The sequence below is a fragment of the Cololabis saira genome, chromosome 16 (genome assembly GCF_033807715.1).
Source record: "Cololabis saira isolate AMF1-May2022 chromosome 16, fColSai1.1, whole genome shotgun sequence".
Lineage (NCBI taxonomy): Eukaryota > Metazoa > Chordata > Actinopteri > Beloniformes > Belonidae > Cololabis > Cololabis saira.
The window spans coordinates 27,727,750-27,748,310 of NC_084602.1; the positions used below are offsets into that span (position 1 = coordinate 27,727,750).

At 40.4% G+C, this 20,561-nt stretch overlaps 1 protein-coding gene across 3 annotated transcripts in view; it reads right to left on the reverse strand.

Annotated features, from left to right (window-relative positions):
* Positions 1-20,561, reverse strand: part of LOC133462377 (collagen alpha-1(XII) chain-like) — a 69,223-nt gene that overhangs the window by 18,305 nt on the left and 30,357 nt on the right. For 2 of the 3 annotated variants that reach the window (XM_061743595.1, XM_061743597.1), the window contains exons 24-46: positions 20,296-20,441; positions 19,105-19,234; positions 18,870-19,006; positions 17,913-18,042; positions 17,647-17,786; positions 16,453-16,585; positions 16,221-16,244; positions 15,287-15,426; positions 12,521-12,650; positions 12,258-12,397; positions 11,110-11,239; positions 9,372-9,514; positions 6,294-6,423; positions 6,018-6,160; positions 5,071-5,200; positions 4,374-4,493; positions 4,125-4,271; positions 3,150-3,266; positions 2,903-3,055; positions 2,708-2,782; positions 2,467-2,606; positions 2,245-2,368; positions 1,987-2,130 (exon numbers count right to left, since the gene is read on the reverse strand). In XM_061743595.1, the coding sequence (XP_061599579.1) occupies positions 1,987-2,130; positions 2,245-2,368; positions 2,467-2,606; positions 2,708-2,782; positions 2,903-3,055; positions 3,150-3,266; positions 4,125-4,271; positions 4,374-4,493; positions 5,071-5,200; positions 6,018-6,160; positions 6,294-6,423; positions 9,372-9,514; positions 11,110-11,239; positions 12,258-12,397; positions 12,521-12,650; positions 15,287-15,426; positions 16,221-16,244; positions 16,453-16,585; positions 17,647-17,786; positions 17,913-18,042; positions 18,870-19,006; positions 19,105-19,234; positions 20,296-20,441 (2,946 nt within the window). The remainder of the gene's footprint in view (positions 1-1,986; positions 2,131-2,244; positions 2,369-2,466; positions 2,607-2,707; positions 2,783-2,902; positions 3,056-3,149; positions 3,267-4,124; positions 4,272-4,373; positions 4,494-5,070; positions 5,201-6,017; positions 6,161-6,293; positions 6,424-9,371; positions 9,515-11,109; positions 11,240-12,257; positions 12,398-12,520; positions 12,651-15,286; positions 15,427-16,220; positions 16,245-16,452; positions 16,586-17,646; positions 17,787-17,912; positions 18,043-18,869; positions 19,007-19,104; positions 19,235-20,295; positions 20,442-20,561) is intronic. The other variant, XM_061743596.1, reaches the window with a different exon arrangement.

Sequence of the window (20,561 nt, forward strand, 5' to 3'; positions counted from 1 at the left end):
CCAATATCCACAGCAGTTTCCATCACCGCAGAAGGGGCGGGGGCATACAGAGTTTATTAAATAATCAACCACATACTTTGGATATTATGGAGTAAAAAAAAAAAAAAAGGATTGAGAGGAAACAATGCTCCTATTATGCAAATTCCCTGTTAAGATTTATTTAAAAAATTATATACAAGATCTTCCTTCTTCTTTTCATAATTTCTTTTGTGTTAATTCCGATATTCATTCTTATGCCACAAGGCACAAAGATGATTTTAATTTACCGTTTTGTAGAACATGGAAACATCAATCTTTCATCACTTACAGAGGCCCCCACTTGTGGAATTCACTCAATAAATCTCTTAAATCATCACCATCCTTGCCAATATTCAAAAAACATTTAAAGAACTTTCTTATTGTTTCATCTTTGTAATGTTCATTATTTGATCTGAGTTACATTTTCTTGTGTTTTTTTGTTTTTTTTTTACTCTCCTTGTGTAGCTTTGTTTAGTTTTTTATTCATATATGGAAAGGATTCTATATAAGCCACCAGGCTTCTTCCTTTCCTCACATGTTATTTCATTGTTTTTCATTTTTTGTTCATATTTGTCTTATATTGCTAAATAAATAAACTAAACTAAACTAAACTAAAGATTTGACTGATCGGTAAATTAATCTGATCTTTACCAGGTTTTCTTTTTAGGTAAATACAATCTCACATGAACAACAACACATGATATTTTACACTGTGTTGTTATTTTTCTGGACCAAAACTAAGTTGAATGTTGAAGTAGTGTGATAACATTTTTAGTTAACGCAAAGCAGAGGAAGAAAGAGATCAGCAAGGATCTAATAAAAACAATTGTTGCAACCCATCTATCTGGGAAGGGTCATAAAACAATCTGAATTCCGTCATTCTACAGGGAGAAAGGTGGAAAACATTTGAGGCCAGGAGGGGACGTCCCAGCAATTCACTTCAAGGTCGCAGTCCAATTCTCAGACAAACTGTAAAAACACCGTCTCCGACTTCACAGGCATCCATTGCCATGCTACATGTTAACGGTCATGACCCTACAAGAAGATGATTCTTGTTTGGGATGGTTCCCAGGAGAAAGGGAATATTTTCGATATATATATTTTAAAATAAAGAACAGCTGTTCATAGGACAGTCATAGGACATGGCCACCTTGCAACCATTGATTCAGCCATGAGCTACTCCATATAGCAAAGTCATTTAGAGTCAAACATGAGGCCATTTGTGTCATCTCCAGTGCACTTTTAATTGCAGCTATATTCTTAGCTTTTTAATTTGCTGCTATACTCTTCTTGCACATTGCACTTTTAAATGGATTTGTATTCTTTTTCTTTTATCTCGCTTTTTTGGGGGGGGTCATTTTCTGGTAATTTTTTTGTTGTATTGATCCACTGCTGTCCCTAAGTGGAGACATGTTAATGTGTATTGTTGATTGTTTGATGTTGTATTGTTGTGGCCATGGTGGCAATGAAGTTTCCCCTTTGGGGATTATTAAAGTTGAATCCTATCCTATCCTATCCATCCATCTGTCATGAAACAGGACGATGACTTGAGCACATCAGCAGGCTGCACAACAGAATGGCTGAAAAGGGGCGTCATTCAAACAATTTGAGACCTTAATCATTACTGTAATGCTTTAGAAGGCTCTTAAGAGAGATGTGCATAAACAAAAGCCCACAAAACTCAATGAACTGAAGCAATGCCATAAAACATTTGCTCCACAGTGACATGAAAGACTGATAACGTCATACTGAATATGACTATCTCAAGGTGGCTCTGCAAGATGTTAAATCATGGGGTGTTTTCAGACGCTGCTTCTGCATCTCTGTTTAGTGTTTTCTAAATAAATAATGACATGTTGAAACAGGTCATGCGTTGTCGTTCATCATCGCTGTTTTTTCACTTCAAGACCTCATAAGGACCAGATGATCTCAAACATACATGACGGTGATGGATAATTCCAAACATACCAGAGTGCTGCAGTTTTTCTGCGCTCTTCTTGACTTCATCCTGAGAGCGGCCATCTGTCACAACAACCAGCACCTTCGGGACGTTCCTCCGCATGCCGCTTTCAGGGGTCAGTACCTTTTCATAGATGTGTTTCAGAGCAATGCCTGGATGAGTGGAAACAGACTATTACAAATCTGAAAACACACATATTTTCCACAGGGATTGCTTTTTTTTTTTTTTTTTAATGTTTTAAACATATTCAGGTGTGTTTTAAGTACCTGTCTTGGTGTTGCCTCCTCTGTAGCGGACTGTCTGCAAAGCTGATAACACGATGCCTTTGTCGTGGTAGGTGTTGAGTTTGAACTCAGTCTTGGCGTCATCACTGTACTGAACAAATGAAACCTGTTCAAAGAGAAGAATCATGAAAGGGTTAGGGTTACATATACATAGATTAACACATACCGGGAAGGAGTCGCGACAAACTCAAAGCATGTGCTGACCTGCATGCCACCGGTGCTGATGACGTCAAATGCTGAGGTCATACTTGTAACGAACTGGATGACCTTGTTAAAGCTCTCATCTCCAATACTCCAGGAGCCATCGATGAGGAAGACCAGGTCTGCCTTTGCACCCTTGCACACTGTTGTACAGGTAAAACAGTTTTAATGGATATGGTTACCCCAAAAAAAATATATATATTGTTTTTTAGCCTACGGATGTGAATTCTAACTGTCTCCTCACCATCTCGAGCAGGAGGGACGACTGCGGGAGGAGGAGGAGTGGGAGGCTCAGTGGGAACCTCAGTAGGCTTGACCACTGCAAAGCACAATGAAGTTAGAAATGGCCGCTGATGGGATATTCAGTTCAGTTTATTCGTGTGACGCTTCTGCACCGTCACACATGAGTATTGAACTTGCACTGAAGGGATTTTCTTACATGTTCTCTCCTTGATGCTGACTCCAGGTCCTTCCAGGTTAGGGGTTTGAACGTACACGGTGGCGTTGTAAAGAGTGTCAGGGCTCAAGTTTTCAAAACAATAGTTACTCTCTGAAGCCCTAACCGTGATTTCCTGAGCTCCGCTTTTAGAGGCTACGGGAGAGGAAAGAAACAAGAGAACAGCATTCAAACTCAGTTCCATGTGTAATGATAATTCCGCAAGACCACTACCGTGCAAAGCACTTACTGTCAAAGGGATATGTTTTGAGTCTGTAGGAGGTGGCTGCTCTGTGAGGGGTCCAGCGGATGCAGTATGAGTCGTAGCCCACATTGTAGGAGGTCAAGTCCGTCACGTTTAGGTACACTAGTGGAAAGCGAAGAAAAGCCCTTTCAGCAGATCTTACTCTTATTTCCAATTTATAACACAAATGTTTTGTTCTGGAAATTAAAGGCACTAAAATTGACTGACTTAGTTGAATTTAAAAAGGCACAGATAATATTCAATTCAATTCAATTTTATTTATATAGCGTCTAATACAACAGATGTTGTCTCTAGACGCTTTCCAGAGATCCAGAATATACAAAGCAAAGAATAATTCATTCCCCTGCAACATACAAAAACTGTTTACGGATAGAGATGGGCAATATGAGTTAAGGTGGGAACATAATTTCAAACAACTAACAGTTAAAACAACACTTAAAAGTATGTGTATTTCAGTTACAGGGGTTAAGTTGTGGAATAGCTTCCCAGATAATCTTAAACAAAGTAAAAACATCATACAGTTTAAAACAGACCATGATTGGTAAATACCAACAAGATTGAAGGATAAGATGCAAGAGAGAGAATTATGGAATTATGCAGGTAATAACTACTGATCTTTTTGTCCTTGTTTTAATCAGGACTATTTATTATTTATTTTTCCTTTTTTCTTTTCTTACTGGTTCTTTTTTGTTACATATATTTTTTTTTTGTGTGTTTTGTGTTTGCTTCTTTTTTGGGTGGAAATGCTAGAAAGCATTTGTTGTAGAAAGTGTAAATAATAATAATGTGAAGGTTAAAGGGTAGGCATTTATAAGCTCAGAGCTTCAGCCTATTCCTTTTCGATCCAAATGATTACACAATATGCTATGAATGAGTGTACCATATTGAGCACATGGTCGAAATAAAAAAAAAATAATACAAATAACCTGTATTCCACGTCTAACAACTAAATCAACTTACACGTGGTGCCTTGACCGTCCAGAGGAGCGCTGACTCCTGTGTTGTACTGGGCCAGCACCTGCAGGTCATAGGTGGTTCCAGGTTTCAGGTTATGCAGCTGGTGGGAGGTCACATCTCCAACTACCACCTCCTGATAGTCATTAGAACCTGCAAGCAATGCCGTGTGATTGAAGACCAGTTTGGGAGATATAAAATCAGAAACTAGTACATACAACTGATTTTTGCTTAAAGTACGAGCACTATTCGTACCCTCAGGCCGGTACAACAGCTTGTATCCATTAACCCTGGAGGGGGCGGGGTCCCAGTTTACCCTGAAGCGAGTGTACCACTCATCAGAAACTCGCAGGTTCCTGGGGCCGAGCATTCCCACTGCAGAAAACAAGACGAGACAGCACAGTCAGCACAGCTGAGATGCAGATGCCTCGAATTCCAGCGTATCAGATGTTGTGACACATCAGCAGGGTAATTACTGCATTAAAGGCTCACTGCTCATTATGACACTTGACGTTTGAGTGAAATATTGCAACAAAAGATGAATGCGACAGCAACTTTATCACATTAAAGACATTGCAAAGTCGTTATATTAATCTGCTTCAAGTAACTGAGTGACATTACGATGAAAAATGGTGAGAAGCAAATTTTGGCAATACACTGACGAGCCTTGCAAGTAAAATATTTCCTTGAGCGAAGAACAAGTAGTTTATAATCCTCTGGTATAGTCTGCTGGTTTTTTTGGCATTCTTGGAAAAGTCAAAGATGTCATTTTGGCTGCAATGTTTGATAATTAATTCTCATCATCAGTGAATAAGTCCATCATATTTATCTGGAACACCAGTAAAGTGATGTCAAGCTCCGTCTGGTGCATGAAAAGTTCTTTGCATCGGTTTAGCCAATGTACACGACAAGAGCCAAACTTGTGTGGGAGCGTGAACGGATAAGTCTCTACCTGTGCGTCCATCCCCGTCCAGGTCTCCTCCGGGCCCGTCAGCATAGATGGCGGTCACTTTGATATTATAAGGTGTGTCTGGATCCAAGTTCGGCAGAACCACGCTGTTTCTGTTCCCAGGAACTGTTGTCTACAGCACGTGTGACATACATTAAGGGATATTTAAATAAAAGGAATGGGCAAACATGAGTATATATATACCGTATTTTCTGGACTATAAGCCGCTACTTTTTTCATAGGTTTTCAACCATGCAGCTTATACAAACTATTTTAAACTATTCTGTGGATTTTTCTTCCACCGCTTGGGGCGCTCTTACCAGAATTAGAATCAAAACTAAGACAAAATAAATGCAAAGAAGAATACGCTACTTCTTCTTTAGCAGATAGAAGTAGGTAGAAGCAGATTTCAAACAGATACATAGATAAATAAATACCGGTTATCTTCTCATTACAAGCAAAAAAATCTTATTTTAAGTGAAAATCTACTTGAAACAGGTGAAAATTGTTGTTTTTTCCAGTGAAGAGTCTTGTTTTAAGTGTAATGAGATTTTCTTTGACTAAAAATGAGACATTTTAACTAGAAATAAGACAAATATTCTTGTTAAGATTTAGAGTTTTTGCAGTGTAGGAAAGGATCTATTTAGGTACAAACATGTACATCATTTACAGTTCAAAATCGTTCTGTACATGTAGTAAATATCTACAACAACATAAATATCTGCGGCTTGCATATATTTTTTTTTAAATAAAGCAGGTGCGGCTTGTGTATCTTTTTTTTAATTATTTTTTAAAAAATAGAGCGGATGCGGCTTATATGCAGGTGCGGCTTATAGTCCAGAAAATACGGTAAGTATTAACAGGCGGGTGTCCATTATGACTGAAAGCTGGATGTTTTCCTTTTTAAAATGAGTGAAACAGTTTCTGAGTAGAGTTTTAAACATGCTTACGCTTTCTTCAATGGGGTCTCCCGTCTTCTGGGCATAGGTGATGCGGTATTGCATGACGGGACCTTGTGCATGTTCCCAGCTAACAGAGAGAGTGCTGGTGGTCGGGTCGTACACGCGCATGTTCCTGGGGCCGCTGCGGGGCACTGTGCAAAAGAAACGTGGAAAAAGAATATCGTCCTCTACATCAGAAACAAACCTATGAAAAATACACTGTGACTACGACACGGATTCTCCTCAAAACGGCTCGCCTTTACATCCCGTAAAAAAGGTACTCACATGTCTTTCCGTCATCGCTGACGGCGGGACCTTCGCCGTCGCTGTACAGGGCAACGACTCCCACATTGTAGTCAGTGTTTGGCAACAGCTGAGTCAGCAGAGCTGTCGTGGTGCTCCCTGGTACCAAAACCTGGGCAAGGACACCAGACATGTCAGCCTCAATCCACCACGGTGGAAAACAGACACTTGGAAAAATATAATACAGAAAGTTACTTTTTATTTGAATCAAATCCACACTGTTAACCCTAACCCTACCAACCAACACACTAACAAGTATTTATGCTTCCCTTCAGACTGCTGCTTGTCTTGTACTGCACATCTTTTGATAAGTAGGCTACACACTTGCTATCCAAGACAAAATAATTCAGAACTCTGGAGCAGAGGTGTCAAGTAACGAAGTACAAATACTTCGTTACCTTAATTAAGTAGAAATTTTGGTTATCTATACTTCACTGGAGTAATTCTTTTTCAGACGACTTTTTACTTTTACTCCTTACATTTTCACGCAATTATCTGTACTTTTTACTCCTTACATTTTAAAAACAGCATCGTTACTCTATTTCATTTCGGCCTTTAAAAAAAAAACTATCCAGTTAAATTGCTCCATCCGGATAGAGTGAATTTGGTTGTGGTTGTTTCAGATGTTCTTGTCCAGTTTTGTTCTTACATCCGTTGCCCTTAGATTCCTGCAACTAAACTTGGATGTACATTCCAATAAAGGTTAGGATAAATGATAACATGCCTCTGAAATTTGACTTTTTGCACCATTACAATACTTATAGGCAACTAGTCATCATATCTTCTGCTCCCTGAAACACGTGTTAATGCTCAATAGTACAAATATATGGTTCTTTAATATATTTGCATTATACTAAGATGCATTCATTTTCAATGGCTTTTGTCCTTAATGGCTTTTTCCCCCCTTACATTACTTTTACTTTTATACTTTAAGTAGTTTTGAAACCAGTACTTTTATACTTTTACTTGAGTAAAAAACTTGAGTTGATACTTCAACTTCAACAGGAGTATGTTTAAACTCTAGTATCTATACTTCTACCTGAGTAATGAATGTGAATACTTTTGACACCTCTGCTCCGGAGTTGTTATGTCCTCTATTTCACTTAAAAAGCTCCTGCTATGAGGAGAACAATCTTCCTTTGATGTGCAGAGGTGTGGTAGCAGCATAAGGAGCTTCACAAATGAACAGAGTCTGACAGTGGCAGCTGATCACACAGAGGAAACCTCCTCCTCAATCTGCCTTTGTCTTCGGGTTAATTAGCTGGACAGAGTCAGGTCAGAGCTGCTCGAGGGCTCTGGTCTGCTGATAACCTCTCCCAAGGACTCACAAAGGTCAAGGGATGGACTTTTGTTCAGAAGAGTTTAATGCATGCTCTGAAGGGGGGGGATCTGTGAGAGTCGGGAACAGTTGAGAGTCTGAATCTGCTTGCCATGTATTCATTTCACCTGCAGTCACCATGAAAACATCTTGTTTCATTTATTTCTCTTCCATCGTGTGCTGTCAGCTGCCATCTCTGCCAGTGCAAAACCCTCCGAGTGCGAGTATGAAACGAATAAATCCCCCGTCACCAGTAAAGTGGATAATTCTCGGTACAAATCTCCAGCTGGTGTTAAATTTGAAGGTGTTGGTCGAGAAACGGCCACACTGTGACTGACGCAAATCATTGGCTCCGGCCGCGGAAAAAATCATGCCTCTGCCACAAATGTGCTAACTAAGAAGGAAAAGGCAGAGCGCGCCTCTCTATCAGTCCTCTGGAATACGCTTCTCTTTTAAAAGAGAACCTGAACAGGACGAGAATCTGTTTTTAATGGTGCAATCCTTTTGGCAGATGTGGGTGCTGATGGTGTAATGTTCAGATCTTTATAGACATATGTAGATGTGGGGCGCTCTGATAGCATATGGTACATCTTGTGTTGAGAGAAAGAGCTCCAATTAAAGCATTTCTTTGCTTTAATCAACTGTAGTGGTTTAACACTTTAGTAGTTAGAGAAAAGAGAAAAGAATTCAGAAGTCGGTAATTACAAACATGCACGAATACAAACACAGTACTCCATTTGGCAAGCTGTATACGAGTACTACGAGACGCAGTATACTCTCAAAACAACATGTGCTCACAACGCCACCTTGATACCATTTAGACAGCACAGAAACAGGAAAAATGTTTATGTTAAGGTGTTTCCTTTGGATTATATATATATATATATATATATATATATATATATATATATATATATATATATATATATATATATATATATATATATATATATATATATATTAGTGCTGGCCAACGATTACAATTTTTAATCTTAATTAATCCATGATTTCTGTAATTAACTGCGATTAATCGCATATTTATTTCATATTTATTCACACATTTTGTGCTGTTCTAAATTACCTCAAGGTATTTTTTAAATGTTTTTAATACTGTTAACAACCTGAGAAAGGGCAAATATGCTGCTTTATGCCAATGTTTATTTCAATTTCCACAAAAAAATCTTTTGAGTTTTATGTTTTATGTAAAGCACTTTGCGTTGCATTTCTTATTTTGTAAGAAAAGCGCTTAACAAATGCAGTTTGATTTGATTTGACTCGTCCTTTTTTGCAAGCTGCTATCCAGCGTTGTCTGATTTTGACGAGGGGGGGGGGGGGGGGGGGGCGGAGCAGCGCTGCGCTCTCTGGTATTTGAGACTCAACGTACTTCGGTGGTAATTCATTTCAAATCGATGGTACATGTAAATAACTTCAGTCTTGTCCAGCGAACCATCTGGCATCTTTTTGAAAGTGAACTTGCTGTTCAAAAGTCGCTTTTCATTCTCCATCTTTCAGTTCACCAGACTTTTCCTCGAACTATGGGTGCCGTCAAGCGCCTGAAATGATATGCACCTTTTTTTTTTCTTTTTTTTTTTTTTTAATCGTGTGCGTTAAAAAAATTGTCGGCGTTAAGAGAACGTTAAGTTAACGCGTCGTTAACGCACTAACTTGGACAGCCCTAATATATATATATATATATATATTACTCAATCGCACTTCTCCCCGTGTAGAGGATGGAAACTCACCGACTCAGAAGCCCGGTTTCCAGTCAGAGGAGAGTAGACGACCCGGTACTGCTCCACCGGGCCTGTGGCTGCTTCCCAGCGAACATTCAACGTGTTTGTCGTGGGGTTGTAGACCTGGATGTTTCTGACGGGGCTGCGCTCCACTGCCAAGACACAGGTCAAAAAGGGACAGGTGAGATTGAGAATCAGGGTAAATCTTTGTCTCATTGGAGTTGCCCGCGAGTGCAAAACCGAACCTTTGTGAATCACCTAACTGCACCTAATCTCTGTCTCCTATGGTAAAATAAAGTCTAGACCCGTTTTATGGATGGCCAAAACAAGACTACTGGAGAACACTTCAATAAAATGAAAACAATTCTCCCTAGCAACCGGCAAAGGAATTTTAAACGCATTATTTAACAATACTGCCACCGATGGGACACTTCCTGTCGGTGCCCTAAAGGTTGATGAAAAAGCAGATAGAAGGCGTATGCGTAGTTCCGCGCGCAGTTTGCCTTCTAAAAATCCAAAGCAGATGTTCACAGGCTCTGTGCTGGACCCCGTTAGAAACCCATAAATGCAGGGAAAAACAAAGTGGGCAGAACACAGAAAAACGAGTTTCCTGCTTTTAAAGTTTCACAAACCAAAGCTTGTTGCGTAAAAAAAGCTGCTTTGAATTATCAGACACAATGAACACTGACTGAATAGCGATGTTAGTTCAAACTGTGAGTGCAGACTTTCATTAAACTTAAAAAAATGAAGGAGAGATGAAGAATTGTGATTTGGATGGACATGATGAGACAAGCTGCACAACTGTCTGTGGGTGCATGACCTGCTAAACTCCATGGATTCTATTAGACTTAGGTTATCATGTCTTGGGAGGAAAAAAAGAAGAAAAAAAAGCCACTAAAAATCAGGGGCCACTGCCACGGGAGGGAAATGGGGCAACGGTAGCAAGCATGGAGCGTGACCTTAGCCAAGTGAGTCGAGAGCCATAAAAGATATAATGCTTTCCATTCATGTTTAGGCTCCCATGTTACTTTTTCCCAAAAACAGAGCCAAACACTCAATTTATTCCTTCCCCCATTCTCCGATCCTTACATTTTCCTGACCACTACCCTTGATTCCAACCAATAAATGGATAATATTACGGTAAAAACGAAGGAGACACCATTATGATGCTGCCAACCCAGAGGAATTCCTTCCTACGCAATCACCCCACAAAAAGCTGACTCATGCCCGGCAGGACTTGGTGGTTTCACTGTGGGGGAAACGTGAAACCCATGCTCTTTGTCAAAGTTCAAAATGTGCTGAACACAGTCCTTTTATGTTGGTTTAGATGTTTCATTTTATTATATATATATATATATATACATATATGTCTGTATGTATGTAATGTAACAGCGAATTTCTACCAAAATCATTTGCATTAGATCAGAAAAGCTTGGCTATCAGGTTTGAAAGGAAGTAAATTTGAGGAGCTTCGTTACAAGCGACTGCCTTATTGAACGTCCCGGACATTAACAGTAACAGTGAGCCAACAGCTGAGGCCACTGAGTTCATTCTGGCCAGACGAGAATGGATTCCTGGCTCAGAGAAAGCTGTCCCTTCCTCACTTTGTCTGCACAGGCTTTTTCTCCACTCTGAAAGCTGTCTTTTTTAAATGACGCCCCTATATCTTCTTTGTGTTTCTGCGTGGACCATCATTAGGACTTGTGACCCACTCAGCTTGCACTCGCTGCTTGCATTTCTTTCTTACGTGTTTTGCCGTTCTCAGACATGCGCTGTCCCTCCCCGGCGGCGTAAACGGGAACCACAGTCACAGTGTAGACGGTATCGGAGTCCAGGTTCTTCAGCACGGTGTTGAAGGTGCTTCCTGAGACCTGCACCTACAGGGAAGAGCCAAAAGTCACAGGACAGGTTGGGATCGGACCTAGGGTTGCCACCCGTCCCGTAAAATACGGAATTGTCCTTTATTTGAGAAAAAAATGTTGCGTCCCGTATTGAACTAATACGGGACGCGATTTGTACTGTATTTTCATTAACTTTTACACCATATTCTAGTTGAATTATTGAAATAAGTTCACTTTTACACCATATTCTAGTTGAATTATTGAAATAAGTTAACTTTTACACCATATTCTAGTTGAATTATTGAAATAAATTAACCTTTACACCATATTCTAGTTGAATTATTGAAATAAATTAACTTTTACACCATATTCTAGTTGAATTATTGAAATAAGTTAACTTTTAAACCATATTCTAGTTGAATTATTGAAATAAATTAACTTTTACACCCTATTCTAGTTGAATTATTGAAATAAATTAACTTTTACACCATATTCTAGTTGAATTATTGAAATAAGTTAATTTTTACACCATATTCTAGTTGAATTATTGAAATAAGTTAACTTTTACACCATATTCTAGTTGAATTATTGAAATAAATGAACTTTTACACCATATTCTAGTTGAATTATTGAAATAAATTAACTTTTACACCATATTCTAGTTGAATTATTGAAATAAATTAACTTTTACACTATATTCTTCACCTGTATATATTACATCTGGGCTGATATGGACATACGTACCATAAGAGGATATTTCAGCTGCTATATGGTTGTCTGTCTGTACAGTCATGCAAGTTCAATGCTATTAAAGCACTTTAAACTTTAAATCAAAGCATTTTGTTTTTTCATATAAAATAAACACATTTTTATTCAGTTTAGAAGTTTTGGGGCTTTTTTTTTTTGGCTCCTGCGCTGCTGAAATCAGGGCGTCCCTTATTTCTATTTCTGAAAGGTGGCAACCCTAATCGGACCAGAGGAGGCGACCTGACTGGGATTCTACATGGAAGAGGTTTCACTCATTGTACAAGCATGTTGTTGACTTGCTGCCTACCATATCTTCATTTCCTCCAGCTGCAGGGACGTAGAAGATCCTATACTGGCGCACGTTCCCATCAGCAGGCTCCCACTGGACATTCAGAGTGCTGGTGGTGGGGTCGATTACGCGGAGGTTCCTAACACCACCCAAATTCTCTGTCATAACAAAAAGGTACGATATCATTCTCGCTGCACATATACAGACACATTTCGATGGAAAGCCTAATACCTGGAGGTATTTTCCTCCCCCTTTCCCCCCATAAATTGTAGACTACTTACTGGTCTTTCCGAGGCCGTTCAGCTCCCTGCTGCTTCCCCTGGCGTAAACTGCCACCACGCTGATGGAGTATTCGGTGTCAGGGGTCAGCTTGGGGAGCAGGACTGTGTTCTTCTTTCCTCCAACCTGGGTCTGATTAGAGGAGAAACAACGTCGGTGATCACACTGAAGCTGAAGATACTCAAACAGTGGTCTAGCGCTGAACGTTGAACTTTTCCGTTTCTTTTTCGAAGTGTAGCTTTAAAAGACCTATGAAAATATGATAGGTGCGGGGGGAAAGAATAATTGTTCTGTTTTTGATCGGATAAAGAAACCTCCAGGGTTCCCTAAAGCCAGTTACCAGATGGAAAGAACTCCACCTGAAAAGTAGTAAGATGTCAACATGTTTTGAGTATTTTTGGACACGACTGCTACTCTGTGCTGATATCTGAAACAGGCTTGTCATGACCGGGGATGTATCCATCGAAATGCTCTCTTAAATACCGTATTTGTGTGTGTTAATGTGTCTGGATGTAAATGTCCACTGTAGATCTTCCTATGGTTGATCTAAATCTTCAAAAGCTTTCTCGAATCAAAGGGCTGAATCGTCCAGCAGCGGGACAAAAGTTTTATAGCTTTGTTTACTTGAACACCAGGAAACATTGAAGATATGGCATTTCGAGAAAAACAAACTTGTTGTACTTGTTGAAATGACGTCAGCGCACCAAGATGATTTGGCTGATCCTACCCAGTTGGTTTCCAAATTTCCATCAACCGCTCAGTGTGTTATCACCCAAAATATCAGCAGCGCTACTTTCATGGAGCAGCACGGGGGGAAACATTACCCTCGTGTTGAAAGGGGAACTGAGGGTCAACAAATAACCTAATGTACTTAACACCAGCTGATCTGCTGGTTTGGTACAAAAACTCTGACAGGGTCAATTACAAGGAAAGAAGATTAATATGTGAAGGTTTTCACCGCCGTCTCCGGGACAATGAAGGTTGGATGCCATCTGGGTCTTATTGGGGCCAGTGAACGGAAGACAAGGTAATAGCCAGGTTTGGGAGCACAGCATCTTTAAAGAAGATCTACCGCATGAAATATGACACACATGAGCACCGTGCTCTCTCATTACTGACCCGACCAGACAAGAACATTCCACTTTCTATGCACACACGCAGAGACACACACCACACACAAAGCTTGCAGATCCATATCACACCACGATCCAGATGAGTTCCTGTCTTGGTGCTTTTAGAGCCTCAGAAGTGAGGCGAAGGAACAGAGAGTGAAGGACAAATATTTTTAACTAAAACTAGTTGGAACGTTTAACAAAGATGTATTTTTCTCTCTCCGCAGCTGATTCATGAGGCTGTAAACCCGAGGGTGAACATTGCCCAAGCGCAGGGAAGTGTTCTACTGTCCTAGAATTGTTTTTGAAAGCAATAAGAAATATGACAGAAAATTGAAACAAAAAATTAATCTGCCCTCCAAAAAAAAAAGGCTTTTGCACATTCAGTGTTGCCGCCAAAAATGCATGACCAGCTCACGACCTTTTGTTCTGTCAGATATAAATAAAAGAAGCTTAAAAAACAACACATCAATACGTCAAAATAACTGAATCTGAATGGATTAAAACAACGCTGCCAGTAGCAGACTTGAATCAATACGCATATAATTCTTTTGAAAGGAAATCTGCCCGGAAAGTAGAAATAAATTTATGAAATGAGCTGAAGCTAAGAAGCCATGAGGCTCAGTTTGCACAACGGTTTGAGGATGCAACAGTGAAAACCACTTGAAGTAGAAAAAGCAATAACATGATTTTGTTGCTCGAAGGCTCACAACTTTTGTTGCATAAGGGAAAAAATGGAACGTATACTTAAGATTTTATTAACAATAATAAAACGTTCTTTTAGCCTATTATTTGAAATAAAATCCTACGCTAGGGTTGGCTGTTTTGCTAAATGGAGGGAATGTTGTCCAAGCAATCCCAGTCTGACAACTAATCTCCCAACATTCAACGTAGAGACACGCTTCAAACGCCAGAATGACTGACGTGCCTGTGTGACACGTGCAATGACTTTTTTCTGTCATACGGTTTACAAAAGAAATTGTGATTTATTGGCCCATAGAAATAAATGGAGGAACGTCTGTGAGCCGGAGCGTAACTGACTCTTGGCAGAGTGGACGAAGCTTGACATTAAAAATCATAAGCTTTTTCCTTTAGCTGAGGGTTTTAGCTTGACAGGCCCTAAGTTCTTCATCGAGCCGGAGGAAAATATAGTTTTCTCTGTAGCCGTCTCAGGCAACACTGACAGCAAAGTTGATCAGCGGCCCAATCCGAGCAGAACTTCCAAAGAGATCCAAAATGTACATTTTTATCCGAGGGAATGCATCGTGAAATTTCAAAGTAATTTCCTTTGGTGTTACAGTTTGTCTTTTAAATTGTGGGCTTTGGATTTTCAGCCGAAGTCAGATGGTATGTTGCACTTTAGGTCACCGTGGAAACTACTAACTGCCAATCAAAGCTGTTGAAGTGGAACTGAGAACTTATTACCACGGAAATTTCTGACTGCCAGGCGCAATTCTCATCCGAACATCAGCTTTGCTGTTATATGCCCTTTTCTAAACACACTTTTATGGATTCATCTCAAACTCGTCTGCAAGTTTTTATGGATTCATCTGAATATTTTTAAGCAAAAGATCAGACATGGGCACTTTTGCTGATAGCTGTAATTTTCCAATAATGAAATCCTGTCATTGACTGTGTTGCTGTAGCGTGACTTACCGTCTGAGTAGCGCCTCCAGCTGTGGGGACGTAAGTGATCTTGTAGTTCGTCACGCGGCCCGGAGGTGGAGTCCACCTGGCGTTCAGAGTAGTGATGGTCTCATTGAACACAACTAAGTTGGTGGGAGGTGCATTAGGTGCTGCAAAGTGCAAAAGCACAGACACATAATCAGACTTACAGCTAAACTGATATCTCTCACATGTAATAAGAGCATTTGCGGTATGAATATTCGTAAAATATCTTTTAAAGACACAGTCCTTGATAATTAAATCCTTGATTCTTTTGTGTTTTGTTTTTGTTTTTTTACCTTGACAGAACCAAACTATAACCTCCCAGATAATAAACTTTTTTTTTTTACTATAAAACAAAGAATATCAATCACTAGCTGGCAATTAAAAAGGACTGCAGCTTTAAAATGGAAAAGAAAATCTGCCTCAAGAGATTTTGTCTTTTCCAAAGCAGGGATGGAGCCTTTAAAAATGCAATGGATTGATGATGGTGATGATAATGATGATGATGATGACGATGATGATGGATGGACTCAAATGCATGGAGGAATGCAATGAATAGATGGATGAATGAACAGACGATGATTGATGGGACGGGCTTGAAAAACAGGGATTCAAATCTCTGTTTTTTCCAGGCATGCATGGAGGAAATCCATCTTCAGCCAATTCATTTGAACAAGTGAGAACATACTCATGAGGAAGCTTTTGGGATGAACAGCATGGACAATTGGCCAGACACACAGAAGGAGAGACAAACGCATAATAAAACCGCACTGTGTCAGCTGCAGCGCCATGGTGGATGGGTTAAGTCTTTCTCGATGATGAAGTAACTGTTGTCTAATGAACAACAGTTGAGCTAAATGTATGAAATAACAAGACATGCTTTTGTCGCAAAGCATCCTTTTGCTTTACCACATATACTCACTTGGTCTACCATCCTGCTTGGCCACTACAGAGGCAAAAATAGAAAGGTATAATGGGCATACCCTTAACGCAACATTTCAACCAGCTTATTTTTCAGGAACAGAAGAATTAAAACAACTGTTTGGGCCTTTGGTTACGATCCAACACAGAGACTTTGTCAAATGATTTAAGCAAAACAGTGCAAAGGTGACTGCTGAAATATCGTCACGCAAGTGTTGGAATATGCATCTTACATGTTCTCTCAGTGCCCAGCAGGTCCTCGCTCTCGGATTCATCGGGATAGATGGCAGTGACAGACACGTCATAGGGAGTGTCTGGCTCCAAGTTCTCCAGGACGTGACTTATCTCGTCATTGTTCAGAATGGCCTGGTGAGCAAGATTTAAGCACGAGTATGTGATTAACAGAGGGAACAAAGGGAAGCACGACAAAATTGGAGAAATCATAAAAGAACTGTTGCGGAAATCGTTTTTTTTTTCTTTATATCCACTGGAAGCAAGTGGTAATCATCAAGAAATAAAAATCAAAATCCGACAGCACTCACTTTAAAGCAGCACAACGTAACTTTCAGCTTTTGTTGAGTTTGGCGGCTCCTTTGGACAAAAGCGGTAGTGCTTTACCAGTAGTGTGGAAGGGTTCCTACCATGCACCTCGAAGTTACATAGTGCCAGTGAAGGCGATACAGACCCCTCAGACCATGACAGAGGTGTCATTAAACCTGTTGTAAATTGATGCACCATCACAATGACTCTGGAAATATTATATTAAGGTGGAAAAGTTACATAGTGCTGCTTTAAGTACAAAAGTTTGAATATATGATTAAATCACTGCACAGCAGCAGAGAGGCTGAGGACGGCTGTAAGCTGAAACGCGTCCGATTCTCTGCTGCTGTGCAGTGATTTAATCATATATTAAAAGTTTTGTACTTAAAGGAGCATGAGGCTCCTTTTAAGAAATTACTCTCTAGCGCCACCCTTCGCCACGACGGCCGTCGGGGGTACTGCAGCCAACAGCGAAGCCGGCACGGGAGAACGGGGAGAACGTGCATGCAGCGTCATGTGACGTCACATCCGCAGCCCAGCGCAGGAAATTTGGGCCCGAATTGCAGCACATTTTGCAGCACACAGCCTGTTCAAGGCAAAGGAGAGATACACTAGAGGGCTCATTCTTTTGGGTTTGGAACGCTTCATCTGACATTATTACTAGAAAACTTAAAACGTATACGGATTTCTTTCATAAATCCTGCCTCAATCCGGCCTCAAGCTCCTTTAAAGTGAGTGCTGTCGGATTTTGATTTTTTGACATGTTTTTTGGACTGGCACCCGGTGACACACTTTTGGTCTTTTTGAGTGAGCACGCCAAGTCTGCCGATTACTGGATCAGCAAGAAATAACCTGTGAAACGTATTGGACTTCTGGGTTTCTCTTACATATTGGAAGTTGGTATCCCCCTTCTTAGTCCATCCAATACGGTAGAGAGCAACATCGGGGGCTCCGTGCTCCCATGTGGCCCTGAAGCTGGTCTGGGTAACTTCAGAGAATCGCAGGTTCTTTGGTGCTGGAACCACATCTATCAAGTAGAATTGAGCAAGTTAGTTTCTGCATCGCTTCAGAGATGGCACCCCCTCCCCTCCCAAACCCCCCCAACAAAAACCAAGTTCTCCTAAAGCAGTGTCACGATTCTGATCTCCTGTACCTGTGATGGCGGTTCCTAACATTGTCTGACCGGGTCCCTCGTCATAAACTGGAGTCACAGCCAAATCGTACTCTGTCTGCGAGATCAGGTTGTCCAGTTTTCTTGTGGTAGTACGTCCATCCACTTCCAGCTGCAGAAAAGCAAACATTCTCGTTAACTAAATCAACAATTAAGACGTAAGTAAGGCTCATCTAAAAGTCAACTTTATGAAAAAAGTGTAAATTCTCAGTAATTTTCACAGGAATACTTTGGAACTCCTTAAGTGCTCCTAACAAATACTTAGCAACAGTTGCTATTTGTTTATCTGAACTTGCATTTTCTCAAATTCTCTCCCAAAGGAAGACTTTATCGCGATTGGCGCGCCGTCACTGGCTTCTATCACGTACATCTTCTGCCTGCAAGTCGCTTTCACATGTGTGCTTCTACCCTGGGAGCTTTGAGGAGCACCTCCACCTGATTTATTACTGAGGGAGGTAGCAAGATGCAGAGCACAGATTCGGCTGCTTTATACCTGCATTCCCAGAGGGACGCAGGGAATCATAAACTATTTGCCCATGATAACCAAATTTGAAAACCCTGCAAAATCATGTTCTCATTGTTTCATAATGTTTTAACCTGATCTAAGAAACGACCATCTGCAGTCTCCATTATATGGTCTGAACCAATATGAGAAAGTCTCAGTCAAAAAAGATTCTTTATAAGTTCATCCGTGTCGAACTCGAATGACTCTACGAGAAAATGCATAAGCAGTATAAGATTGGTTTAACAATCTGGCGACATGTCGCCATACGGACTTATCTGGACGGCACGGAGATAGACTGGAGAAGTGGGAACAGCAGAGGTATTTTCGCCCATGTGGTCTGCAGCCCTTAACCACTCAACCATCAGCTCGACACATGCATTTCATTTAAGTGATGCCACGGAAGGAAAATTTGACATAGCTTTGGCCAAACCTACTTCTTTAGAGTCTCCCCCCTCAGGCTTGTAGGTGAGGATATACTTTCTAACGGCACCAGGAGCAGCGTCCCAGTTCAGCACCATGGTGCTGTGGGTAACGTCACGAACCCTCAGTTCCCCTGCAGGCGGCATGGGAACTAGACACGGGAACAAAAGCTCAGAATTAGTTTTCTCCACTCAGTTAGAGTTGACAGTGGCCCCTGGTGAGACAAATATGTGATCGATAGCAACTTACGGGTGACTCCCTGCTTTGTAAGAGGTTCACTGGCGGATTCTCCGTGGAGGGCGAAGAGGGAGAGCGTGTAAGCTGTGTTGGGGAGTAACTTCACCAGCTGGACATCAGTTGTCACTGCTCCCACTCGGATCTGAAGGGAAACCGAAGAAAAAAAACGACAAGGTCAAGAGGGGGAGAGGAAACTCCTCAGCCTAAACGTCAATGACCCAGACGGATAAGGGCCGGGAGAGATAAATATTTAGCTTGAAGTGCATCTGGTGAATAAGATTCTGACCCACCGGGTTTCACACTTCATGAACAAATCATGATGCTCCCTTGGCTGTGTGAGCTCATAGTTCATCCACCCCTAACAAAGTTCCTTTGTATTCCCTCTCCTTTCCTTGTCTGCTGAATGGTGAGACCAACACTGGTGTCTTACTAATTTTATGTAATTTAAACAGTTTCAACTGCTCGGCCATGTAGCACCCTATAATGTAATAATTTCCTGAAAATGTAATAACGCCTGAAAATGTAATAAAATTTTCACTTAAATCAATTGAAAATGTAATAAAATCCAATAATGTAATAATTTCAACAATAATGTAATAAAATATTCTGACTGATATTGTAATAACATTTCAATACCTTATCACATTATTGGGAATTTATTACATTTTCCGTTGGGTCTTTTTTTTTTTTTCAAAACTGATAATGTAATATATAGGCTATGTTCATTTTCAGTTCAGAGTTCTACATTTTGTGTTTTAAGTATTTAAGAATGTTATATACGGTGGATTTGAAACACCAGAATGACTATTGGGTTAAATTGCAGACTTTGAGTACCATGTACATGTAATAAATTCCCAATAATGTAATAAGGTATTACATTATCGGTAAAAATGTTATTACAATGTCCGTCAGGATATTTTATTACATTATTGGTGAAGTTATTACATTATTGGGTTTTATTACATTTTCGATTGAATTAAGTGCACATTTTATTACATTTTCAGGCGTTATTACATTTTCAGGAAATTATTACATTATATGGTGCTACAGGCCATCTCCAGAGTCAAGTGATACGTCTACATGTGCTCAGTGCATAGAAATCTGCACCAAATCCCTTCTATTTGCGTTAAATAATTTGCGTTTCTTTTCTCCTAGTTACTGTTTAATCTGTCTTAGTCACAGCAGCCCTCGAATGTGTCCTACCTCCTGTTCGGTACTGGGCTGGGTGGCGTTGATGGCGCTGTAGAGCAGCATGTACCCGGTGGCTCCCTCCGCCTCCTCCCACCTCACTCGCATGGTCGTCACCGACTCTTCGTAAATGGTCATTCTCCTCACAGCGCTCAGGGGAACTAGAAAACCCAGGAAATGGTGTTAAACGCAGCATTTAATGGGTCAGTGAAGCAGAGATTTTCACTGCTGCTGTTTTTATGAACATAAATATTCATGCATACGCCCTTATAACTTCTGGT